Source organism: Pelobates fuscus, chromosome 9, assembly GCF_036172605.1.
Source record: "Pelobates fuscus isolate aPelFus1 chromosome 9, aPelFus1.pri, whole genome shotgun sequence".
NCBI lineage: Eukaryota > Metazoa > Chordata > Amphibia > Anura > Pelobatidae > Pelobates > Pelobates fuscus.
In genome coordinates, this window is record NC_086325.1 from 164,694,723 (window position 1) to 164,722,359 (window position 27,637).

At 42.4% G+C, this 27,637-nt stretch overlaps 1 protein-coding gene across 2 annotated transcripts in view; it reads left to right on the top strand.

Moving 5' to 3' along the window:
* NPDC1 (neural proliferation, differentiation and control 1) overlaps positions 1-27,637 on the top strand; it is a 77,351-nt gene that overhangs the window by 38,911 nt on the left and 10,803 nt on the right. The window contains exons 2-6 of one of the 2 annotated variants that reach the window (XM_063432962.1): positions 8,240-8,374; positions 25,125-25,220; positions 25,355-25,480; positions 25,829-25,895; positions 26,354-26,438. In XM_063432962.1, the coding sequence (XP_063289032.1) occupies positions 8,240-8,374; positions 25,125-25,220; positions 25,355-25,480; positions 25,829-25,895; positions 26,354-26,438 (509 nt within the window). Of the gene's footprint in view, positions 1-8,239; positions 8,375-20,674; positions 20,945-25,124; positions 25,221-25,354; positions 25,481-25,828; positions 25,896-26,353; positions 26,439-27,637 lie in introns of those variants that run through there. The other variant, XM_063432961.1, reaches the window with a different exon arrangement.

A 27,637-nucleotide genomic window follows, 5' to 3' on the forward strand; every position in this document is an offset into this window, starting at 1 on the left:
TATATTACGGTGGGTAGCACAGTACTGCAGGGTGTGTTATGCTAAGGTGGGTGACGCTGTGTTGCAGTATTATATTACGGTGGGTAGCACAGTACTGCAGTGTGTGTTATGCTAAGGTGGGTGACGCTGTGTTGCAGTATTATATTGCGGTGGGTAGCACAGTACTGCAGTGTGTGTTATGCTAAGGTGGGTGATGCTGTATTGCGGTGGGTAGCACAGTACTGCAGTGTGTGTTATACTAAGGTGGGTGACGCTGTGTTTCAGTATTATATTGCGGTGGGTAGCACAGTACTGCAATGGGTGACGCTGTGTTTCAGTGTTATATTGCGGTGGGTAGCACAGTACTGCAGTGTGTTATGCTAAGGTGGGTGACGCTGTATTGCAGTATTATATTGCGGTGGGTAGCACAGTACTGCAGGGTGTGTTATGCTAAGGTGGGTGACGCTGTGTTGCAGTATTATATTGCGGTGGGTAGCACAGTACTGCAGTGTGTGTTATACTAAGGTGGGTGACGCTGTGTTGCAGTATTATATTGCGGTGGGTAGCACAGTACTGCAGTGTGTGTTATGCTAAGGTGGGTGACGCTGTGTTGCAGTATTATATTGCGGTGGGTAGCACAGTACTGCAGTGTGTGTTATGCTAAGGTGGGTGATGCTGTATTGCGGTGGGTAGCACAGTACTGCAGGGTGTGTTATGCTAAGTTGGGTGATGCTTTGTTGCAGTATTATATTGCGGTGGGTAGCACAGTACTGCAGTGTGTGTTATGCTAAGGTGGGTGACGCTGGGTTTCAGTATTATATTGCGGTGGGTAGCACAGTACTGCAGGGTGTGTTATGCTAAGGTGGGTGACGCTGTGTTGCAGTATTATATTGCGGTGGGTAGCACAGTACTGCAGTGTGTGTTATACTAAGGTGGGTGATGCTGTGTTTCAGTATTATATTGCTGGGGTAGCACAGTACTGCAGTGTGTGTTATGCTAAGGTGGGTGACGTGGTGTTTCAGTATTATATTGCGGTGGGTAGCACAGTACTGCAGTGTGTGTTATGCTAAGGTGGGTGACGCTGTGTTGCAGTACTATATTGCGGTGGGTAGCACAGTACTGCAGTGTGTGTTATGCTAAGGTGGGTGACGCTGTGTTGCAGTATTATATTGCGGTGGGTAGCACGGTACTGCAGTGTGTGTTATGCTAAGGTGGGTGACGCTGTATTGCAGTATTATATTGCGGTGGGTAGCACAGTACTGCAGTGTGTGTTATGCTACGGTGGGTGACGCTGTGTTGCAGTATTATATTGCGGTGGGTAGCACAGTACTGCAGGGTGTGTTATGCTAAGGTGGGTGACGCTGTGTTTCAGTATTATATTGCGGTGGGTAGCACAGTACTGCAGTGTGTGTTATACTAAGGTGGGTGACGCTGTGTTTCAGTATTATATTGCGGTGGGTAGCACAGTACTGCAGTGTGTGTTATGCTAAGGTGGGTGACGCTGTATTGCAGTATTATATTGCGGTGGGTAGCACAGTACTGCAGTGTGTGTTATACGAAGGTGGGTGACGCTGTGTTGCAGTATTATATTGCGGTGGGTAGCACAGTACTGCAGTGTGTGTTATAGTAAGGTGGGTGACGCTGTGTTTCAGTATTATATTGCGGTGGGTAGCACAGTACTGCAGTGTATGTTATGCTAAGGTGGGTGACGCTGTGTTGCAGTATTATATTGCGGTGGGTAGCACAGTACTGCAGTGTGTGTTATGCTAAGGTGGGTGACGCTGTTTTGCAGTATTATATTGCGGTGGGTAGCACAGTACTGCAGTGTGTGTTATGCTAAGGTGGGTGATGCTGTATTGCGGTGGGTAGCACAGTACTGCAGTGTGTGTTATACTAAGGTGGGTGACGCTGTGTTTCAGTATTATATTGCGGTGGGTAGCACAGTACTGCAGGGTGTGTTATGCTAAGGTGGGTGACGCTGTATTGCAGTATTATATTGCGGTGGGTAGCACAGTACTGCAGTGTGTGTTATACGAAGGTGGGTGACGCTGTGTTGCAGTATTATATTGCGGTGGGTAGCACAGTACTGCAGTGTATGTTATGCTAAGGTGGGTGACGCTGTGTTGCAGTATTATATTGCGGTGGGTAGCACAGTACTGCAATGGGTGACGCTGTATTGCAGTATTATATTGCGGTGGGTAGCACAGTACTGCAGTGTGTGTTATGCTAAGGTGGGTGACGCTGTTTTGCAGTGTTATGTTGCGGTGTGATGGACCAACACAATTTTTTCTGAGCCGATGCCAATGCCTATTATCGATTGGTGATAGCTGGTGCTGATATTATGTACATTTAAAGGAACACTATAGGCATCCAGACCATTTCACCTCATTGTAGTGGTCTAGGTTCAATGTCCCTGTCCCAGTTAGTCCTGCAAAGTAATCATTGCAGTTTCTCAAAACCAGACTAAGACTGCCTCCAGTGATTATCTATCACATAGCCACTAGAGGCGCTTCCGGGATTCTAACAGACCCTGAGTCCCTTTAATGGCGCTGGATCTCCTCACGCTTTGCATGAGGGCATCCAGCATCAGTGAAAAACGCCACCCTGCACCAATCAGCATCTACTAATAGAGATCCATTGAATCAGGGCTCAACAAATTCCAGGCGCCAAGTCGCCAAAAGGAATTTTGCCTTGGCGTCTGCGAGCCGCAGGCGGCATGCTGGGTGGTCCTGCAGGGCGGGTGGCGGCGCGAATAGGAAATAGTGTCATGATGCGTGTGTTTAGGTTACCAGACACCTTCTGTTCGCCTTTTTTATCCCCCCACGCTGTGCTGATCTCCCCTCGACTAGCAATGCCTCTATGGCTGAGATCATCAAGCTTGATGATCTCGGCCAATCCAATACTTTGCCAAAGGATTGGCTGCAAAATGCTGCACCAATTAACATCTCCTCATAGAGATGCATTGAATCAATGCATCTCTATGGGGAATGTTCAGAGCCTCCATGCAGAGCGTGGAGACGCTGAAGGTAGCACAGGAAGCATTTCTAGTGACTGTGTGGGTGACTGTCACTAGGAAGCAATGTAAACACTGCCATTTCTCTGAAAAGTCAGTGTTTACATTGAAAAGCCTGCAGGGACAGGCTCTAGACACCAGAACCACTACATTAAGCTGTAGTGGACCTGGTGACTATCGTGTCCCTTTAAGGATTGTATTTTAAAATCTAACTTTTTTTTTAGCTGGCTCCTAGATTCAAAGCAAATTTGTCAAGCCCTGCATTGAATCAATACATCTCTAATGTGGAGGCGCTGAAAGTGTGCATCACCAACCCAGGAAGCACCCCTAGGGGCCTTCTGAGTGACTGACATTAGAGGTGCTCCTAGGCAGTAATGTAAACACTGCCATTTCCCTGAAAAGGCAATGTTTAGATTAAAAAGCTTGCAGGGACAGGCTATAGACACCATAATTACTGCATTAAGTTGTAGGGGTTCTGGTGACTGTAGTGTCCCTTTAATTCTCCATATCAGGGAGCTGGGCAGAACAATAAATCTTAGAAACCTTGAATTTCCCAAGGCCCGCTCCCTGTCTTCTGCTGATACTTTACAGTGAGCCTCTGCGAGTGTTCTTTTACTATGTTTCATTTCCTTCCGGCCTTTAAAAGGTTAATTCTTCCAGCAGTTGCCATGGTAGTATTGATCCACTTTTCTCGTACACAAACATCAGGAAAAATCCCCAAACTTCCTTGATAGATGACTTGCTATTGAATATTGTATCCATGGAGGTGAGATGGCGCCCCCTTTGGGTGGAGAGGTGGCTGTGCCTCGTGTGTTTTCTTGACTTGGCTGGGAGAATGCCCAGCGAGGCTTTAGATTCAGCCTAATCTGCTCAGGGACCGATCAGCTTGCAGCATCTCATTGTGTCCTGTCCCAGATACTCTGTAATGCTGTAATGCACTGCACATCCTTCCAAACGAGAATTCTTGCTAAGTCCAAGGAGTACGTTATGGCAGATTATGTTATATAATTGATCAGCTGTTTGATTTTCAGACCATTTACATAGAATGTTGGTATGATTTGCATGGAAATATAACTCAACCCATCCACTTTTGATTGACTCATTCATGACTGAACGTTGAAAAAAAAGAATGCTCTTATTCTGCAATGTAACGCATGCCATTTATTTTAAACACAAGTCGTATCGCTAGAATGTGAAACAAAGAGGGACAGGATTCTTCAGAAGCGTGTTGTACAGAGAAATCTCTCTGCGTTTATTCTTCTGGAAGGGGTAAAAGTTTGAATATCATATCTGTCATCTCATCTCTCCTTCCGACAGGTGTAACATTATTCTCGTAAGACTCCTATCAGTTTTAAAACATACAGTAGGTGTGATAAATCTATAAATTCTCCGATGACCAGCGTGCTGCTATTTATAAAGAATGCGGATATATCTTAGGAATGTAAATAGCCGGAATATCTGCAGAGAGTGAAAAAAAGATGTCTGGATGTGATTATAATGTAAAGGGTTAGCCTACGGCTTCCTTAGGATACTGACTTGGCATTCCACATATTTTTGACCCCTGACTTATTTAAATGTTGCGGTACAGTGACGTGTGGCTGTCCTTTCCCCAGTGATACTCTGTAATTATCTTACCGTGTAATTATCAGTCAGTCCATTGCATTCGGCTCAGCTCTCCAAAGTGACACAAGGTGTACGTCCCCTCTCATCCCATTAAAGGTCTCTCAGTTACCTTTAAATCCAAAATTAGCTCTAATAAGATGTTAAATGACTTAATTTTGGTGCAGAAGGTCACCTTGACCAAGTACAAATGCTCTATACCCAACTTGACCAGACTCTGATTGCGTGTCATTTTCCAGTCATTTGTAGTTCATTGTGTGTGTGGGTATTAAATGCGTTACTTGCCGAGCGGTTTGCGCTGTTCATATCCTGGGCATAATATGGTTACACTGACTGCTTTCCTATGGACTATCAGCTTTAATTACTAACTACTCCCACTGCATATTTTCCTATTTATTGTTATGTTTACTGTTGGATACATTTGATCTGATTATGCATAAACCTAGTTTTATTACTTGCAGTATATATAATAGCTTAATCCTTTACTTCTATCTGGAATAGATTAGTTTTGCTAGGAGCATACGCCTGGCATTTTGTGACTTATTATTTGTTCGTTTAATTTTTATTTTAGCGTCTCCTGTTTATGTGATTCGGATCCTATACACCGGATTACATTTATTGCAGGATGGCTGCTTGGTAGATAATACCTCTGATCACACATCTATTAGTTGTACTTCAGGGGTTCTAGAAGCAGCCCATAATACGGCTCTGTTATAGACCAAAACGACACAGAGAAATCTAAAATAACCGGCTACAAGCACGCAGGTCCCCCCACAGTTATTGTACATCTGGCTGTATGATAGCTGTGCTGGCCATCTACGTGATTTGCTCATGGCCGCTGGGATGCATGCTCCCTCAAGGTCCCCCGCCAGTGAGATTCCTTCCAAGTATTACACGCTGTGTGACCTCCATATTGTCTGTGTCATATCTACAGCCTTCAAACTGGATCGTCTGATTACTTATATCCAGCAATCCAGAATTGCTTTGCTCCTCTGTGAAATCTATTCAGTATGCAGAATCCTTACACACTCGGTTATCCAAGTAACCCCTGAAGTGCTGGAATATCTAGCTCCACATTAAAAGCCCTAGAAGGGGGTTATTCTAGGCAGCTGCTATATGTTTAGCCAAGATACGTTGGATTTACACAAACTCATTTCAATGTGGCTATTCTTCTTATTGTAGCTGGGATAAAATCTGAGAGTGTTTTCCCTTCCCAATTAATCCGACCCATAGGGTCGTGTGAATTGCACGAAAATCTTTGTGAATTAAAAATTTTAGGCAAAAGAGCCAATGTAAAACTCTGGACATTTTTTTTCCCAATTTGAATATTTTGACCTTAAATTTAACATTTGCTTTGAATTCACATTGCATTCCTTCTCATTGAAGGTGGACCCTGTCTGTCGGTCACCTATAAAGGGCAGTTATGGCACCAAGTGTTACATGCGGAGCAGTCACCATGGAAACCAGTGGAATTCCCACTGACCGTTCCTGACTTAGAATTCTATTGCAGAATGACCTATTCCCAATATTGTACCGCTCACCTGGTGGGAGACCACATTTCCGAGTCTTACCTTCTGCTTTTCAGGACATCGCCACCGAGCCACAACCTATTTATTTTCTGCAATTCAAAGATTTAATAAATTCTGTACATTAGTTCAGGAGATAATTTTATAATATCTAAAGGGGTCTTAGGATTTCATTATTACAGTATTTTTTATTTTTTTCTTAACATTTGGGAATTTTGGGCCAGTAAATTTGAGCCATTTTGCATTGGGCATAGTATGGTGATTGGTTACTAAAGTTGACAAATACGGCCTGTGAACAATACCTGCTCTAAAACCCGATGCTGTGTCACAGGGGTACAGGTATTCCTGTAAAAGGGTCTACCTCTTGTACCACTCCCAGATTGCTGCGCGGATCTCGATCATACTGTATTACAAGGTACATAGCCAGCCTCCCTTTGTCTGCCTTGTGACTGGAACGACTAATTAAACGCTGGAGTCAGCACGTGGATAGGTCGAGACCTGTTTCATTCTTCTAACTTGTTTATTACATGCTGCTGGAAGTTGGCGTAATTATGGATCCGACGCCACGTCACGGCTTGTGTCTCTGTGTGTGTTGTTGCCTTCTGAATACGTGCGCTGTAATACGATTAACTGCATCTAAAATGCCCATATTAGCAGATCATTTTGAGTGTCTCGTGGTGTTGGATGAATGAGTCTCTTTGCCACGTCTCCACTGCATATCTTTAGCCTCTTTCTTAATCTTTTCATTGATGATGTGATGTACAACGTACTCTTTTATAATTACTATTGGATGGTTAATGCATTGGGTTTTACTGTGCTATACTCCCCCGGAACCCGTGAATACAAGTTTTTGGGTCTATTTTGTTTTTTCTGTTCCAATATTTTATATTTTCGTTTTTTGTTCTGAGCCAGGCATGCAATTCCCTGCCTTCCATTCTTTTCATTGGTGTAAACTAAGCCAACAAACCCCCAAATCATGGATTCAGCAATCCAAGCAGTGCTGTACGCTGTACATTGGTGTACAAAGGACAAATGTCAGCTACCTTGTACAAACCTTGTTTCATATTGCTTCTGAGTTTAACAAATAGGGCATCTGGTCACATTAATGCGCAGAAAAGAAAAGGAGTTTGTTAAAATAAGAATTCAGAATCTCTAGAAACATATTTGCACGAGAGAGCTTCAGAGGCCAGTTCTCCAGTCCATCTGTGAATGCATTTGATTATATCAAACTGCCTAGCATTTTAGCTTTACCTTTTTTTAAACGTAGGTGCATAACAATTCTGTAAAGATCCCATTCTTCAGAATGTCTCAAGGAGGGGAATAGGACATTAATCCCTTTTTATGAGCTTGTCTAAGAATGTTTGTTCTTTTGATCATGGAGTTTCTGACCCAGTGTGTTCAGTGAAATGTAAGAAAGGGGTTAAAAAAACCCTCCTGGAAACGGTCCAACTGCCAGTGCTGTGGGCACCTCTTCTTGTGTTTGCATCTTCGCCAAGCTGACAGGTACACGTCATTTAAATAGAAACAAGACAGATGTTAGCTGAGGAGTCGGTCTAATTTATTGTATCGGCAATGTGCCCGCACTAAAACAACAACAAGAAGAAATGCCGCAGGCGTGGGTGGAAAGAGCGCTCGTTAGCTGAGCTTGTTGAATTGTTATTACCCAGAAGTAGGTGGAAATGTATCAATAGGCAGATCAATAAGTCCCAGTGATATTAATCATTATAATCATTGACCCGCTCTTGGTGTATGTTTGTCTGTGCCTGTATATATATTTTTTTCCCTTTTCCATTACAAGCTCGTGTTTAAATAAAAATATAAGATTTAAAACTAGTGAGGCATTTTGTTGTCCGTTCCCTGCACAGTGTAATTCTGGGAGATATTCAGTTCAGATATCAGAATCTCAGGTGCTGATTGGTTGCTGGCAGGATAGCTCCGTTTCAGCCAAACTGGCCTTCATTGCGAGCTTTGAGTAACTCTAAATTGGGTTATAACTTTTTTCTTCTGAACATTGACTATTCTACTATTGGTGATTGATGTGCCAGCCTGAGCCCTGATGCCCGCCAGGACCTCACCATTTTTCGAACTTTTTGTTTTCTAGGTGACCATTGTCGAACGATTGATTGTGCTCTGCAGATGAGAGAACACTGTCCCAGTGGGTCCGATGTATGTGGTCCTTGTCTTCAGGGACTAACAGAATCCAGTGATGGAAAATGCCTGGAAACGTCTCCAAAAGGTAAGTAAATTCCATCGCTCAGTGTCTGCACTTGCATTGGGTGTTTGTTCTGTCCCTGTACGGGATGCGTTGGACTCATGGTGTACTATTTTTATTTGTAACTAGTAGCATGCCTGGATAGGTATGGATTTGTGGATTGGTATCCCTCTGATTAGACTTATTATTAATTATGAGTGTTAAAGGGACACTATAGTCATCCAAACCACTTCAGCTCAATGAAGTGGTCTGGGTGTCAGGTCCCTCTAGGGTTAACCCTGCCTGATGTAAACATAGCAGTTTCTGAGAAACTGCTATGTTTACATCTGGGGTAAAGCCAGCCTCTAGTGGCTGTCTTACGGACACTTTGAATGCGAGCACGGTAGTGCCGCGCATGCGCATTTGGCGCCGGTGACGTCAGACAAGGATGCTGACGTCAGCGGGGGAGGAGAGGTAAGGGAGCCCGGGTGAGTAGCTGAAGAGGTTTTAACCCCTTTAGCGCCGCGGGAGGGGGACCCTGAGGGTGGGGGCACCCTCAGGGTACTATAGCGTCAGGAAAACCAAGCGGTTTTCCTGACACTATAGTGTCCCTTTAATGAAAAGCATATCCTAGCCTTCTATAGGAAGCACACAGATCATGTCCAGTCCAGTGGAAGGAGGTAGACTCTTGTTAAGATCGTCAATGTACCCTGGGATGCAGATACAGCAATAAGGCAGATCGGCTCCCTCTTCATGGAATGCCCCTGTGTTGGACATCTGACTCTCTCCGTCTCTGCAGTCTGTTAAAAAATCCCTAATAACACACTTCCTTAGAAAAAACTCAATGAACTCCTCATCCCTACAAAACTCCTATTCTGTGTCCAAAATACAGTGCTCCCTTCTCCCAAACACCCCTCCAACCCTCGGGTACATTCAAATCGCTTGATTCCCTTACTCCCCTTTGCGTATTTGTCCCTCATCCCTTTGGATTGTAAGCTTCTTTGGGCAGCGCCGTCTTCTCCTACTGTGTCAAACATGATTTGTTAGAAGGAAATGTTTGTCTGGTTTACTATTGTACTGCGCTGTAGAATATGTTGACGCTATGTGAATATTTGTATATTAATCTACAATACAGCTGATCTTTATCTGCTCCTGAGGCAGTCTGATTAAGAGTCACTTTAAAACATTTCCAATATCCAGAGTCCGAGAAAGTTTACTGAAAAGAAAGTTCTCTGTCCACATTCTATGTGTTTTTTTTTTTTAAATCCTGTGTTTAATTCATCATGTATATATGTTACCTACTAAACAAGGTCTTTTGTAAACACCATTATTAACAAATAAACAGAAATTCTATAGAGCCTGATATATACACCAGCAGTCCTTGGCCCCTCTGATTAGATTTGTCTGTTTTATTGGCTCCTGTGGGGATATTGTACTATACAGAGAATGTCTCGCAAATTATTACTAGAAATGATCTCCATGGTAACCAGCAGATGCTATAGAAACCTTCATCAAAGAGAAATTCTTTATACAGAAGTGCACTTCATTCCCTTTGACACAATGCATTCTCCTAGTCTGCGGCTCTAATTCAAGGCTTACAATGTCTGCGCAGCTAGCCAGGCTTTAAAAGTTACTAGCCACTGCAAGCCTGGATGGCCCATACACACTTACCAGGGGTGATTTTCTACTGGCTGGTAGCAAATTGGATTATTGGACCCTGGGTATATTATTATAGTTTGTCAAACGGCTCAATAACTGAAAGATGGCACTCTCGGCATCACTCCAGGTACCATAACCACTATGTAGGTTATTAGTAGGGAGTAATAGTCTAAAGAAAGGTTACGCATCGAATGGAAATAATTGCCAATTGTTCGATGTCTGTCTGATTCCGTGCAATGTGCTGTGGAAGGCCCTCAGCAATCTATTAAAGGGTCAACCAATCGCTGCTTTTCTGCTGTTCATGTCACGTGTCCCCTGTTCTTGGTCCACGTGGAGAAATGGCATGACATTATATCTGTTTTGTGGTGCAGCGTATGAGTCATCCGCTCTGCGTGTTGGGATAAAAGGAGATCAACTGCACACAGACTGCCTGGCTTATTCCATGAAGCAGAAAGCAGGTACAGCGCAAGTAGATTGTCAGTAAATATGGCAGAACGTCTCTTCATTCCCAGAATGCTAACTCGCACATCCTGTGTTCTGAGTGAGCATCGCTCTGGTAGATAACGAAACTGCGAGACTTTATTAAACAAAGTGTTCTGAAAAGGGGTGTTCAAACCCCATCATTCTTTTCATCGTATTCATTAAAATCATCTAAAAAAGTGATGGTTTTCTTTGTAGTAATTTGCAGCAGTTGTCAAAATTTAGAGTACTGGAAAGAAATTCAGCCACTTTCTGTCAGAATAAGCGGTGGATATAATCATAAATTCCTTGCGCTGGTTAAAAAAACGGCACATGTTCAGTAATGATGGCTAGGGAGCAATTAAAGGAACAGATAAAAACTAATCTGGCAGATTTATTGTGCTACAAATTCACGAAACGTTCACCAAGTGTCAGTGATACTTGGATAAACATCCTGTTACCAATATCTTACATTTAAATGTTACGTTTCATAGTCAATGCAGATTTAGTTATTTTGTGGATAGTTATTTATATCATTCATCCCATTGGTACAGTATGGTATATTGTCACTGCTCAGGGGGCATGTAGAGAACATTGAGAAATTCCCTGCGAGAAGGTCACATGGCTTTACCTGAGCGTCTCCTTTCTCTTGGGCTTTACCTGAGCTTCTCTGTCTCTGTCTGAGGTCAGTGTGGAGTGTCAATGACAGATGTCGAGTTTGCAGTATTTAATGCGGAGGAGGTAACTGGAAACACTGTGTTAGCTAGATGGCAGATAAGGCCATCTACAGTCTGCCTCTCCCCCTGTATGCTACTCATCTAATGCCCACACAGTCTGCCTCTCCCCCACTGTATGCTACTCATCTAATGCCCACACAGTCTGCTTCTCCCCACTGTATGCTGCCCATCTAATGCCCACACAGTCTGCCTCTCCCCCACTGTATGCTGCCCATCTAATGCCCACACAGTCTGCCTCTCCCCACTGTATGCTGCCCATCTAATGCCCACACAGTCTGCCTCTCCCCACTGTATGCTGCCCATCTAATGCCCACAAAGTCTGCCTCTCCCCCTGTATGCTGCCCATCTAATGCCCACACAGTCTGCCTCTCCCCACTGTATGGTGCCCATCTAATGCCCACACAGTCTGCATCTCCCCACTGTATGGTGCCCATCTAATACCCACAAGAAAGCCCGCAAACAGTTTGCTGAAGACAAACAGACTAAGGACATGGATTACTGGAATCATGTCCTGTGGCCCGATGAGACCAAGGTTCAGATGGTGTCAAGCGTGTGAGGCGGCAACCAGGTGAAGATTACAAAGACAAGTGTGTCTTGCCTACAGTCAAACATGGTGGTGGGAGTGTCATGGTCTGGGCCTGCATGAGTGCTGCTGGCACTGGGGAGCTACAGTTCATTAAGGGAACCATGAATGCCAACATGTACTGTGACATACTGAAGCAGAGTATGATCCCCTTCCTTCAGAGACTGGGCCACAGTGCAGTATTCCAACATGATAACGACCCCAAACATACCTCCAAGACGACCACTGCCTTGCTAAATAAGCTGAAGGTAAAGGTGATGGACTGGCCACGCATGTCTCCAGACCTAAACCCTATTGAGCATCTGTGGGGCATCCTCAAACAGAAGGTGGGGGAGCTCAAGGTCTCTCAACATCCACCAGCTCCATGATGTCGTCATGGAGGAGTGGAAGAGGACTCCAGTGGCAACCTGTGAAGCTCTGGTGAACTCCATGCCCATGAGGGTTAAGGCAGTGCTGGAAAATAATGGTGGCCACACAAAATATTGACACTTTTGGCCCAATTTGGACATTTACACTTAGGGGTGTACTCACTTTTGTTGCAAACATAGAACCATTCGGCCCATCTAGTCTGCCCAATTTTCTAAATACTTTCATTAGTCCTTGGCCTTATCTTAGAGTTGGGATAGCCTTATGCCTTATGCCTATCCCACGCATGCTTATACTCCTTTACTGCGTTAACCTCTACCACTTCAACTGGAAGGCCATTCCATGCATCCACTACCCTCTCAGTAAAGTAATACTTCCTGATATTATTTTTAAACCTTTGCCCCTCTAATTTAAAGGACCACTATAGGCACCCAGACCACTTCAGCTTAATGAAGTGGTCTGGGTGCCAGGTCCAGAGAAACTGCTATGTTTATAATAGGGTTAATCCAGCCTCTAGTGGCTGTCTCATTGACAGCCGCTAGAGGGCTTCCGCGCTTCTCACTATGAAAATCACAGTGAGAAGACGCCAGCGTCCATAGGAAAGCATTGTAAATGCTTTCCTATGGACTGGCTGAATGCGCGCGCGGCTCATTCGCATTCAGCCGGTGACGGAAGAAGAGGGAGGAGAGGAGGAGAGCTCCCTGCCCAGCGCTGGAGAAAGAGGTAAGTTAAACCTCTTCCTCCCCCCAGGGTCCGGCGCGAGTGGGACCCTGAGGGTGGAGGCACCCTCAGGGCACTATAGTGCCAAGAAAAAGAGTGTTTTCCTGGCACTATAGTGGTCCTTTAAGACTATGTCCTCTTGTTGTGGTAGTTTTTCCTTTTTTTTTTTTTTTTTTAAATTCTTTATTTTGGCGTGCAATAAAAGAATTACATACAGGCTGGTAGGGCCACAACAGCATCTACTAGCTTAATATGGTCGAACAGTTGTTGACATTGTCATGGCATGTGAAACAATTGCACTTTTCATTTTTGTGAGTTAAATAAACAGGTGTCAACATCGTTTGTAGTATAAAACTTGAGAAATAACAAGCTAGAAAACCAACGTTAGAATGAGATTAAATGTGTTGCCGCGGTAGTGTGCAGAGGTATGATGTCGAGGATGTCAGTGGGTAAGTAAGATTGTTTGAACTAAGAATGGAACTGACAGCTTAGTTATGGAGTGACCTGGGTCCTGGGCCCAAGAGGTTAGCCCATGATATGGCAGCGCTTTGGGTATTACAGGCTGGGTGTGCTGCTGCCTAGCGCGTGGTCTTAGCTAAAGAGGTTGACCTTGTGCCGATTCCAATGTGCCAGGCATGTGTCAATAAAAGGTATTATCCCTGCAGGTCTATGGATTGCTTAGGGTACTCCAGTAGTGGAGTATGTGATACATGAGGGAGGGGCTCTGTGCAGGTCGACATAGTAGCTTAAGAAGACGAGTATAAAGATTGGTAGCATTAAAAATAACACAGGGGTAAAGTAAGGTAATGCGAACTATGGGCCATGTGGTCTGTACCTGCCTTGTATTGCAGAAAAGTAGGAGGAAGACCCCCAGCAGTCCATGTTGGTTGGTCTATGCCCCTTCTGGAGGCCCGTGATATGGCCCTAGGTGTGCTAGTACGGGGTACTTGCAGCTAAGTAAAACTGTGCATATTTTCACGGTTATGGTCGCTCCACACACATGTACATAAACAAGCTTACTAAGACTATAACGAATGTAATGCACATTAACAATTTCTGGTTGCATAGCCTTCGGTCACTGCACATTTGCAAATGGCCAAGCGTACAGTCACCTCGGAAAGGCTGAGTAGTATGTCAGATTAAGACTTACAATGCTAAGCCAAAAGTTGCAGTAAGTCGCATCTAGCTGACTATAAGCTGATGCGTTAAACTCAATAGTACCAACATTGAACTTATAACGTGAGCAGTCTTGGTTACTTATGCAGTTATGTTGCTATAAGGTGGGAAATGTAACCGTGGCTCGGACATAGATTAATATTTTAAAAAGTGCTATCTATTGCTTATGGTGTAAGCTATCATACTTAGTATATAACAAAACATATATGCTTTTAGGCCGCTGAGTCAGGAACGTTAAACATAGAGCATAACATCGAAACAGTACGAGGAAGGGGGTCGTTGCCCCGCATGGCTTTGTGTAAAGATCCCCTGTTACCCGGGGGAAGGGGGGGGGGGGGTGGGAGATGTCAGATGGCTTTACAGAAGTGGCTTAAAAGTGCTCTTGGTTGCTAAAACTCGTGTGAGTTCTACCTTAATATTGTGGCTTTATCATTTCAACATATATACATCGTGACTGTGTCATTAGTCATGGGGTTGCAGCGAGCATTGCTGCTGAAGATAGTCTTGTCTGGATACCGGAGAGCTTCAGGGCTGCGTCAGGTGTTGGTTGCCGCAGCGATCGCCGTTTTTAGGCTCCTCTAGGGACAAATGTGACCGCTGTTGCGGGGTTCCATGCGGTGCCGTGTGCCAGCGTGGTTCTTTTCTCCGGTGGAGGATGAGCGATCGGGGGAAGTCCCATGGTCGGTAGTAGCTCAGTTGCCTCTTGTAAGTCCTGTATGGTATAAGTCGCGTTCCCGTGGTGGATCAACATTGTGCGCGAACCTCTCCAATGGTAAGTGATATTATGTTGGCGTAGGAGGGCTGTAAAGGGCTGAAGCGTGCGTCTCCACGCCAGGGTGGACCCCGACAGGTCCGCGTAGAAAGATAGCTGCATATTTTCAAACTGGTACGGAGATTGGTTCCTCGTGGCTTGCATCATCGCCACCTTGTCTCCGTGGTTTTGGAAGCATGCCAGTAGGTCTCGTGGGGCCTTTGGTGGGGCCTTAGCCGCTCGTGGTAGGCGAAATACCCTTTCATCCTGTTACATATCTTAGTATCATCCGCAAAAAGACAGGCCTTACCATCAAGACCTTCTGCAATATCACTAATAAAAATATTAAAGAGAATGGGTCCAAGTACAGATCCCTGAGGTACCCCACTGGTGACAAGCCCAAGCTTCGAATATACTCCATTGACTACAACCCTCTGTTGCGTGTCACTCAGCCACTGCCTTACTTAAAGATTGCAGTTTATTGATTCACATGAAAAAATCCAATAAAATGTGAGGGGTGTGAGATACTGTATATGGTATCTGGGAATGGAAGATCCAGAAAGCCTTTTACTTTGTTATTGTGTTTAGAAGATGGTGTGAGCCCGTGGTGTGTGTAATGAAGTTGCCGTTATGGTTGGTGCACACACATCCCTCATTGGCACTCTGTAATTTGAGGTTTCCATGCAGCATCTCCGAAATCAGAAGGATGTATTCCTCACAAAAGGCAGACGTTGCTCTATCTGCGTGAATAATCTGATTGTCCGCTACCTCCAGAGCCACCTGCATTATTTCTCTGTCTCTTTTAGAGGATATTACTTTTTTATCTAATGAAATGATTCTTTCTTTTGTAGAGTTAAAGCGTCGGTTATCATATAAATAAAGCATGCTGTGACTGACGAGAGAAACCTCCCTAATATTGATAAATCTTGGACCATTTAATCGTCTTCCAATTGGATACCTCCAACGACCATATATTTTATTTGTGTCATATTTTGTATCCAGCTTCCTTATTAGAGGGTCTTTACTAGGATCAGGATTATACAGATTAATTAAAATAATAACAACAGTGTATTGAGATGGAGTTGGACTACAAGCCCCATCATGTTTTCTCATGGACGCTGGCTCTCTCTGTGTTCTCCAACATTAATGTAGAATTCCTATCCTTCGAAAGGGAAATAAATCAGTCCATTCATTATTCAAGGTAGTTCCTTTAAGACTCTTCTTAAAGGATTGCATAACGGATTTCCAGATATATGCAGCATATGAATCCTATATACAAGGGGGCATCAACATGAAGAAATTATACACATCCAGGATCTGGATTTTATGCCTAAATTGAGGGTTTCACATTTTTCTAATTGACTTAGAGAAATGGGAGCTGCAGAGACCCTGTGCCAAAATCGTATTACAATGGTATCTCATTAGTCTATCACATCCCTCCTAATTTTTCAAATTCGCTTTTCTCCTAACACCCCTCCAAAACATATCCCATGATGGGATTAATGGGGTCGAGGCAACAGATCATTAACGAGCTTGTGACCTGCTAACTTGCAGATAAATCTGCTTGCCCTAAAGGCTCACAACCCGCTCACAGAAAAGGAGAGCAATTTGCAAAAAAAGCAAGCAACGCACATACTGCTGCCTTGTTAGTGGCAGTGCGTTACGGACCGCTTTAACAATTTTTACAGCTTGGAAACACAACAGTCAAATTAAAAATGTATGTGGCTTTATTTTTGTTAGTTGAATGGTTTTCTATGGGAAGAACGTTTTGTGCCTTTTTTTAGAGCAGAGAGATATATCCTTTTCTGATCTCTGATCAAAGCAGATGGGACTTGATAATAGCCCACATAAATATTTCAAAACAAGTACTGCAAGGCATTCTGGGTAGTCATCTGTGCTATACATAAGTGCTTGTAAGAGCGTTCAATGACGGACTGCTTCATTGTTCCAACTTATATCTCCATAGATCTTCTGATTGCTGTACGTGTACGGTATTTAACGTTAATTACTTCTTTATTTCAAATTCCGTCACTGATATAGAGCCCCTGAGTTCTGCGTGTAGTTTAGGATGGCGATTCCTAAGACACTTCTGGTGACTTTTTATTACTTTACTGGCTTCCTCCTGGGGAACAAAATGTCAGCTGTTTACAGAAGAGATTTTATCTCTCACACAAATAATATGGAATTATATACCCCAGTCGTTTAAAGGGGTAAGTCCAGTACTAAGCACGCCACTTCACATTATTTTTGTTTTTCACCTAAAATACATTTCTTTGTATTTTAATTGTAACTTAAATGGAAACTACAATGTTTTCCTGGCGCTATAGCTCCCTCATGCATAGCGTGAGGGCATCTAGCATCAATTATGCAACCAAAAGTCGCCTAATGACCCAGAAGTCCCTCTTGTGGTTGTCTGATTGACAGCCACTGGAGGTGGGGTTAGCCCTGCAATATAATTATTGCAGTTTATCCAAAACCTGCAATAATTACCATTGGAGGGTTAAGTAGACTGGGACACTACACCCAGACAACTGCAATGAGCTGAAGGGGTCTGAGTGCCTATAGTGTTCCTTTAATTTACCATGATTTCCAGGACATCCTATGGTATTAGCAAAGTGAATAAGAAACTAACAAGGGGACAGACTACCAAGGCCATGAACGTATAACATCCTACTCAAATTGCCAGGTCAGAAGTGAAATGCTCGTTTTCCCCTTAATTTAGGGGCAAAGATACAATAACCTTGAAATTGATTAAATAAGTTCCACTATTCACATACCTCCCAAGTGTCCCTATACATGAGGGGTAGTCTATATATTGGGTCCAAATCCCTCTGTCCCTTTTGTCTATCCCTCTGTCCCTCTTTTCTAGGAGCTCCCTATTGTTTGAGTGTCTGAGTGTATAGCAGAGCTCCACAGTAATAATACTCCCAGTAATGTGTCTGTATAACAGAGCTCCACAGCAATAATACTCCCAGTAATATGTCTGAGTGTATCACAGAGCTCCACAGCAATAATACTCCCAGTAATGTGTCTGAGTGTATAACAGAGCTCCACAGCAATAATACTCCCAGTAATGTGTCTGAGTGTATAACAGAGCTCCACAGTAATAATACTCCCAGTAATGTGTCTGAGTGTATAACAGAGCTCCACAGCAATAATACTCCCAGTAATGTGTCTGTATAACAGAGCTCCACAGTAATAATACTCCCAGTAATATGTCTGAGTGTATCACAGAGCTCCACAGCAATAATACTCCCAGTAATGTGTCTGAGTGTATAACAGAGCTCCACAGCAATAATACTCCCAGTAATATGTCTGAGTGTATCACAGAGCTCCACAGTAATAATACTCCCAGTAATGTCTCTGAATGTATAACAGAGCTCCACAGCAATAATAGTCCCAGTAATGTGTCTGAGTGTATAACAGAGCTCCACAGTAATAATACTCCCAGTAATGTGTCTGAGTGTATAACAGAGCCCAACAGCAATAATACTCCCAGTAATGTGTCTGAGTGTATAACAGAGCTCCACGGCAATGATACTCCCAGTAATGTGTCTGGGTGTATAACAGAGCCCCACAGTAATAATACTCCCAGTAATGTGTCTTCAAGCTACAATAAATGTGTTTAGAAATCAGTCTGTGTAAATAGGATACATTGTTCTTCTTCTAAATTACATTTTAGTTGCAAAAATAGTTTTTAGTCTCCTAAAATTTGGCACAAAGCACCCCCCCCTGTGCTGGCCATGTCTTCCCTTCAGCGTGCCCTCCCTGACCTCCCTCCCCCTGTAGCAAGGGGAGAGCCATCGGTCTTGGTTAGATCAAGGTGAGATTTTTTTTCTTTTTTTTTTATCGGGGGACTGGGACAGCAAGTTTTCCACTAACCAAAATCATTATATTATGAAAACACTATTTTTTGGTTGGAGCAATGATTTAATACTGGAAGGGGATCATTTAACGTTCATTAGATTCCATTAACATCCTGGATGTATTCTGTGAGTATTACCCAACTCACTGGTACTTGTTTCATTGACTTTGGACGGTGAAAAGCCTTGTTGACCTTTATTGGATTGAACCTATGTCTGTAAGGTAATGAAGTTGAAACCACAATCACTGAACTATCCCGAAGGCTGTGTTAGTTACTTGACGACCGTGCGCCAGCCACTTCACACTCTCTTCATTAACTGTGTCCAGATGATTCGTGATTTCAGTGTCTAATGAGCCCAGATAGAGTGGGCGTTCAGTTTGGCGTTCTCGCTGTAGGATCTCCCACGACCTTCTTTAAATATTCCCATGATGAATTGAGGGAACCCACACTCACGCTGTCAAAAGCAAGTTCAGTTGGCAAACTTTCCGACGCTAAAAAATGTAAAAAGTTAAAAATCCAGGAACCCTGTGTCTTTGGAGAGTTACATCACAACATATCTCTCTGTATGTCCAGAATCCTGTGCAGAGCTCCGGGTGTAATATCCCAAATCAAGCTCATTACACAGAATCTGCATAGATTGTTAATAGTCTTGGGAACCTGGGAAGCATACCAGAACAGCGGGTTAGTGGTACAGAGAGCCAGGATTTGGGAATCCATTATTCTGGAAGCCACTCAAAGCTTTGGATAATGATCCTGCATTGGAGCTGTATCATTATTTCCTGCGCTACAGCCTATGTTGGAGAACGTATTCCAGAGGAATAATAATATTTCTTGTATCCTTTTATTTCAATGCTGTATTTTTACTGATAAAAATACGGACAGATGTCTCACGCTGCTGATCCTTACGGTTGTCTGTGCTCTAGTAGGTTAAATCGATTGCTTTATTATTATTTTAAATGAACTACAACTCCCATGATGCTTAGTTATACATTTACAACATCTAGAATCTATCTTTTCTCCACTCCGGCTTTAGAGAAAGGTTCTTTAACCCCTTAAGGACACATGACATGTCTGACATGTCATGATTCCCTTTTATTCCAGAAGTTTGGTCCTTAAGGGGTTAATAGCCAAAAAACAAAACCATATTGCTGAAATAAACCATAAAGATGCAAGGATGGGTTTGGCAAACCTTTTGATTAAAGGGAATATTTTATATTATTTTGGTGACATGGAGTTAATGCTTTGCAGTGCAGGTGAATCAGATTTAAAATATACTTACACATTATGTGTTTGAAGTGTGTTTGTCAAGATATGGCTCCAACACTTTCTGCAGCGCTGTACAATAACGTATCTTTGTAACAAATTGTAATGATTGAAGACAGCACAATAAAGCACAGATTACAACAAACGCTATAGAGATGCCTGTGGTCAGCCTGAAATCTAGCATGCGTTACAATTGTACACACAGGGGTATTTCGAATTCTATCTGAATGACAAGACTGAGGCTAACACAGCTAAGCTGTGAGTATAGTTGAGTATAGCTTCTAAATTTCCTGTTAGCCTCAGTTTTGCTGTTGAGATTTAATTTGTTAAATGACCCTGACGGGGTGCACTGACCTATGAGCTTACAATCTAAACAATGATTCATGGATTGGCTATGACTGATGCGTTCCTTATGCAGATCTCCTCTTTAGAATTGGCTATATTGCCCGGCCAGCCTTTTGATTATTTATTTATAAGCCTCCAGCGTTTTGGCTGCTGTTTATAACAGAGAAGCTATAAAGCAATCATTGACGAGATTATATTAATGGGGATGGGGGTTCTTAACCCTTTGTGTGCAAGACTGGTGAGAAATGCCAAGTCTGCAATCCCAAAAGGGTTAAATTGTTTCCTCTACCCTCTGCACTCTGCTAAAAAATGCAAACTTAATAAAAGATCTCCGTCAGAACTCGTCGTTAAAGGATGATGCACGTTTTGTTCTCCTCCACGAGATGCTTCCCTACCTGGCTGTCCTTTAATTGGCTGCTGCCGGGTTGCAGTGCGTGGGGAGAGGAATCCCTCCAGCCCACACACACAGCTCTGGTCTCAGAGCGAGAAGGTCTGTGCTGCAGTGCTTCCGTGCCTTATCCCTGTGACAACACTCGCAGCCTCTGCCTTAAGTTATTCGCCAATCTTCCACGTCCCTTCGAGACAATGAAAACCAGCCTTATTGCGTTTACAAAGTGTGTGTGCGTCTTGTGGTCGGTAGGATTGGGTTATCCTGTGCACTATAAGGAACACGTCTACAGACACCACAACCGTAAGTGACCAACCACTCGGGTGGACTTTGCAAAAGCTACGGACCCTCTGGGTGTAATTACAAATGTTATTGAATCTAATTTAGTATCCTGGATGTATACTCTTTACAGAGACTATGATGGGAATATGGGTACTTGTTTAACCCCTTCATGACAATGAAAATCAGGATAGTCTGATTACACCTTAATGCTCGTGGCTTGCTGTTCAATGAAATGGTTAATGTCCATAAATTGTCTTGTTTTTTTTAGACATGTTTTTCATGCACATTGGCTATATTGCTATATCGGCTCAGTCGTCGTATTATTACGCCTTTGTACCTCTCTCCAGCTGGTGTTCCGCTATATTCTTAATCCACCATGCTGAGGGGCTGGTATTGTGACCCCCTGTTTGACCATTTGATTTTTCTCCTTTAAAGAGATATTAAGATGAGATATATATATTTTTTTTATTTGTTTGATCTTATTTCATTTAAAGCCCTGTTGGACATCTCTCAATCTGGTCGCTGAACATGTCACCAGGATGAAAAGTCCAGCTTAATTAGCTTTTATACAGCCCTGTTGTTGCTAAATGAGTGGTATGTTGTAGTGATAAAGGGTTAAACAATGCAAAGCGAGGCTGACATTATATTATATATCATTTAAAGGGCCACTGCGGGTACCATAACAACTTAATTGTAATGGAGCGAGGAGGTCCAAGGTATCATCTTGCCCTTTTCACTCGCTTTTCTCAATGGCAGCTAGTTATAGGCCGAGTGTCTTGCATGATGCTCTCAGACTGTCAACGGTGCCCGGTCTGAGGCTTTCTGTTTGTAGCCCCAAACATTGAAATGCAGGGCAGAGCGGTCGGAAGCTTGGCAGACTTACGGGCTAAACAGTTAACAGTTTAACCCCTTCAGGTATTAGCAACTTTATTCCAATGAAGTTCTTATGGTGCCCAGAGTTGCCCTTTAACACAAACAAAAACAACATTGTAATTTGATGGTTAAGCATAGGTGGCACTGTTGCGTTTTTGGAATAAACTCATTACATCACGTGTATTATGAAGGATACAGTTTGTATGAGAAAAGGGGATTAAAACTGTTAAACTGGAATTGTTACGCCTTTGATTTTTGTGCTACCTGTTAAAGCTAGCTAAAATTTAGCTTGGGTTTCAGTGCGCATTGTACGTGGGCTGCCCTGAACTAACCAGAGCATATCTTACGAACGTAGTTACTTCCATGGGGGCAAAATCTAACACTTTGGGATACAGTGTCTGAATGTGGCTGCTGCGCTCTGTGCTCTGAAGACGCCTGAGTGGGCATCAGCATGCCCAGAGCTTCACGGGCACCGGGTACTTTTTCAAATTTTGAATTTCAAATTTATGGTAGCCAAACTGAAAACAACATATTGTTTCTAGCTTGGATATTTTCTGTTCTGTTTTGTTTGTACAAACAATCCTCTGACATCGAGAACATTGGGTCGATGAAAACACTAACAATATAACACTTGTACATCAGATAGGGGCAATTCCCGCAGTTTACAATTTTCACATGTCGACATGCCTTATAGTTATTATATTAATGTTACATCTCTACATTTCCACAGTCGTAAACTCTGACTGCTTTTTGTATTTGTGTGTCGTACATTGTAAATGTTTTCCTTGTCACTCTCTCTCTTATTGTTTATGTGTGTGTGCGCGTGTGTGTCTATCCCTTCACTTTCTTGCCTTAATTTGAATTTAATAGAAAGGACTTCCACGGTTCCCAGATGGCCCTACAGTGGTGTGATTTTCCCAGCGTAGACATCCTTAATTCTTCCATTCTATGAATATCATCTATTTTCATGAACCATTCCCTCCTAGGTCTCCTGTTTGTTTTTCATAGCCCCGCTATCACAGATTTTGCTGCGGTTAGTACATAGAACATAAGTGAACTTTTGAATTTGTGCATGGGTATCGGAGCGTTGAGAAATAATAGTGTTTCAGGGTTAAAGGACAGAGAGATACCACTGAGTTTTCCGGTGATCCTCGCCCCCACGATCCAGTATCCCACTATCCTCCTGCATGACCACCATATGTGTTGGTATGTGCCCCGGTTTGTCATACATCTCCAACACAACCGTGATATATTCGTGTCAAATTTGTTAACATCTACGGGAGTGATATACTATTGTGAGAGGAACTCATAGTTAGTTTCCTGTAATATTATCCTAGAATGTGATTTCATCATTTTAGTGAAAATTGTGTGCCAGACCTTATCTTCTATCGGGGTCGAGAACCATTTTTGGTTCCTCATAGTGTATCCCGGGAGAGTGTGGTTTGTGCTTTCTTGCAACAGGTGGTAGCACGTGGTTACTACTTTAGTCTTTGGAGGGAGGGAGCATAGCTTCTCGAACTGTGTTACCTCACGCGGCCTCCATTGTAAAAGCCCTTCCTTGGTCAGGAAATGTTTTAGCTGATGATATTGGTAAGTTTGTGTCATTGTTGGGTGGTTTGTGCCTGTTAGGTCTTTCAGAGGTATAAGTCCGTTCATGGTGACTATATCCTGTAATGTTACAATTCTGTCCCTTGAATTTGTAAGAACATTGCCTTGTATCACACTAACACTGCCTGATGGCAATATTGGATCTAGCTTGGCTATTTTTATTTACATTTTCAGATTCATTTTTATTAGCCAACAGTTCTGTCTTTAGTAAAAAGGACAGTCAAACGTTAAGCTTAAGAGAAAGACACAGAATTGCCATTGGCTGTAAATTAAATTAACTTAACGTTAAAGACATTAGGTTCACGATACAAATTTAACCATAGATCACGTTAATATTATTAAACAGTCTGTCCTGAATGTGATATGTAAACAATCGCCAATATTTAATTTACAACAAAATGCGTTAACAGTTGTCAATGTGAATTTGAGTTTACGCCTAATTTTTATTTCTCTGTCTGATATACATGTGTTGTGCTTATCAAATTTCCACTTAAAAAGGAGGAAAACAAAAAATGGAAACAAATAAAAATGTTATATTTAAAGAGGGACTATCTTGTACATTTTTTTTTTACCATTCCAGACTTAACAAATAGCTGTGGGTTTATTTTCTATGTGTTTGTCCTATGTTTTGTTTTACTCTTGTTTATTTTAATTATGGCTTCTGTCTTACACTAGACTGTCAAGGCACAGCATGGCATAGAATGTAAATCTCTTGGCATCCCATATTGCTGAAACATCAGAGACTCTAATTTATCTTTACATTCTTTAAAATCCTATGCTAAGGTCTATATTACATGGATCTAAACAAAAGACAAAGAGAGGTTTCTAAACATATTTACTATATTTTTATACTAGAGCAGCATTTCCCAATTGGTGTTATGTGGAACTTCTCAACTTCCTTGAGAACAAAACTGGGGTTCCAACGCAATTTGCCCATCGGGTGGCCCAAGCACTTAGGACCACCGGATGGGTATCGCTGAACAGGGAGCGAGTCAGGTATCGTGGCCGTTTAACCCCTTAAGGACTCATGACATGTGTGACATGTCATGATTCCCTTTTATTCCAGAAGTTTGGTCCTTAAGGGGTTAAGAGCACGACCGAGCCCCTGTAGTATCGAATGCTGGAAGAAAGTGACAATTTTTACATGTGCCTTTTTCCTAATAATATTAGTAATTTATCTTATTTATATGAATGTAATCAATGGTGAAACTATCAATGAAATACATATATTATGCTTGAAAGTGTCTAATTCGACCAAAAAAAAAAAACCAAAAGAATGGACCCAAAAGCCAATTGGAAACCATCAGGTTTGCCAGGATGCTTTGTCAGCCATATGTCTTGCAAAGCATCATGGGAGTTGGAGCTCTAGGACAGATAGGCATCTATATTTTCGCAACTTTTACGTTGAGAGACCCTCCAATTTGTCAAGTTTATATTCCTTGGGGCTATTCACTAAAGAGCGAATTGTAGCGAGTTGAAAAATCAAAGTGCTACATTTTGAGCAAAATAACCGCATTGTAGATTATTGTATTCTTTTAATTGCCACTTTTTGCCTCAATGTTTTTTTTTTTTAAATAAAAAAAACAACAAAAAATGTAAACGTCACTAAAGTTTGATGTTTGTGTAATAAACCCTGTGTGTTTAGTGCATGAACACATTTAAACTTCCATTTCATTCACATTTATTCTTTCTCATTTTTTCTTTCTCATTTTTTTTGCAGACAAAAACACTATTCCAAATATAGAAGCAGAAATTGACTATTTAGCTTCCATGATTGCAAACCAGGATCCCAATAAACTTCAGCTGGCTGATGGAGGTACGTGCTTGGCAAACACAGAACAGACTTGGGGTGTAAGGGTGTAAAGATCAAAATCTAAAGTTTAGTATTTGAACCAGTCTTATTAAAACTATGTAAACTGTAAACCAATCAACTCTTAATTATTCTTGCAGTTAACACCACAAACTCACCGCCTCCCCCTGACGTAATGCCATCGGTAAAGGACAGAAGACATCCCGGTGCCACATTGGTCCCCGAAAATAGGCGCAAAGCACCCCTGAATGACACCCTGCTGCTAGGTATATTGTTCTTACCTACATGGGATGTGTAAATGTGTGTGGGGGGGCGGGGGGGGGGGTGGGGGGTGGGGGCTGGGGGCTGGGGGGGTGAAAAGCACGGCCTATTTTGTCTGTTGGTTTAACTGTAACAATTTAAATTTACTATTATTTGGTTAGAAGAAAAGAAAATCCCAAAATCTGATATAATGTATATTTATTTACTGAAAATATAAAAAAAAAAAATGTAACAGAAACTAATAACCAATTTAAGGTTCTAAATATATTCAACATACAATAATACACTAATATTTGTAATGTTTATTTGCTATGGTGTATTGTTTTCTGAATGTTATCTCTGCATCTTGCCAGGTGTTGTCATTGCGTGCGCTATCTCTGGACTGATGGCGTTGATGGTGGCCGGAATTTGCTGGTACAGGTAATGCTAAACAAGACTCATCTCCTATTTTTTTTTTAATTGTGTTCATTTTTGTGTTACTTTGCAAGGTCAGCGTTTCTTGTAAATGGCAGCGATACAACCGCTGTATACAAACACACAATGCTGTACATGTACCTTACACATTGTCATCGAAACTTGTGCACATAAATACACTGTGTACACAGATAATGAAGTGATGAATACATAGGGAAATATGTCAAATGTGCACCAGTATACAAGCACACACTAAGCATAGCTCCCTTATAACAACAGCAACAAAGTAGATTATATATAAAGTTACGCCAGTAATGGTTTATACACATACACATATTTGATATGTGACACATAACACGCTGGAGGGACAGTGTCAGTACCATCATAGCAGTTCTTGGATTTATGATATATGTAATAAATATGTCTTTAGCGTATTAAATATGGTGGTTGCTCTTATCATACAGGATGCGAAGGGAGATGAAGCTGGCTGAGAAGACAGATTACCCAGCGTTCAAAGCATCACCCCCTCCACCCTATGAGAAGACTTCGGTAAGCTGGGGCCTGGTCTCCCACCTGTTTCAGAGATTTTGCTGGGACTGGGTGTCTCTCTGTATGTTACACTGTCACTTGACTGAGTGGTCTCTGTCCGTATGTTAAACTGTCACCGGGCTGTTTGTCTCTGTCTGTATGTTACATTGTCACTGGGCTGGGTTGTCTGTATATTATACTGTCACTGGACTGGGTGTCTCTGTCTGTATGCTACATTGTCACTGGGCTGGATGTCCGTCTGTATGTTACATTGTCACTGGGCTGTTTGTCTCTGTCTGTATGTTACACTGTCACTGGGCTGGTTGTCTCTGTATGTTACACTGTCACTGGGCTGGTTGTCTCTGTATGTTACACTGTCCCTGGGCTGGGTGTCTCTGTCTATATATTATACTGTCACTGGACTGGGTGTCTCTGTCTGTATGTTACACTGTCACTTGACTGAGTGGTCTCTGTCCGTATGTTAAACTGTCACCGGGCTGTTTGTCTCTGTCTGTATGTTACATTGTCACTGGGCTGGGTTGTCTGTATATTATACTGTCACTGGACTGGGTGTCTCTGTCTGTATGCTACATTGTCACTGGGCTGGATGTCCGTCTGTATGTTACATTGTCACTGGGCTGTTTGTCTCTGTCTGTATGTTACACTGTCACTGGGCTGGTTGTCTCTGTATGTTACACTGTCACTGGGCTGGTTGTCTCTGTATGTTACACTGTCCCTGGGCTGGGTGTCTCTGTCTATATATTATACTGTCACTGGACTGGGTGTCTCTGTCTGTATGTTACACTGTCACTGGTCTGGGTGTCTATGTCTGTACGTTACGCTGTTGCCTGGCTGATGATTTTGTAACCACTATGAACACAATTACACTTAACCACTCGTATTTTGGGAGTTGCTTGCATATAAAGGGAAAATATAATTTGTATTACATTTTACTGGTTTGCACTATGTATATATGCTTTTTATGTTTTTAAAGGTTCTCTATATGGAAGATATCTGTGAAATTGTATAAGTATAGACACAAAAATATTTGCACCCCATATTATATTATTATTTATAACTGGATGTCTGTTTGTTACACTGTCACTTGGCCTGGGGTGAGTGTCTCTGTCTGTATGTTACACTGTCACTTGACCGGGGGTGAGTGTCTCTGTCTGTATGTTACACTGTCACTTGGCCTGGGGTGAGTGTCTCTGTCTGTA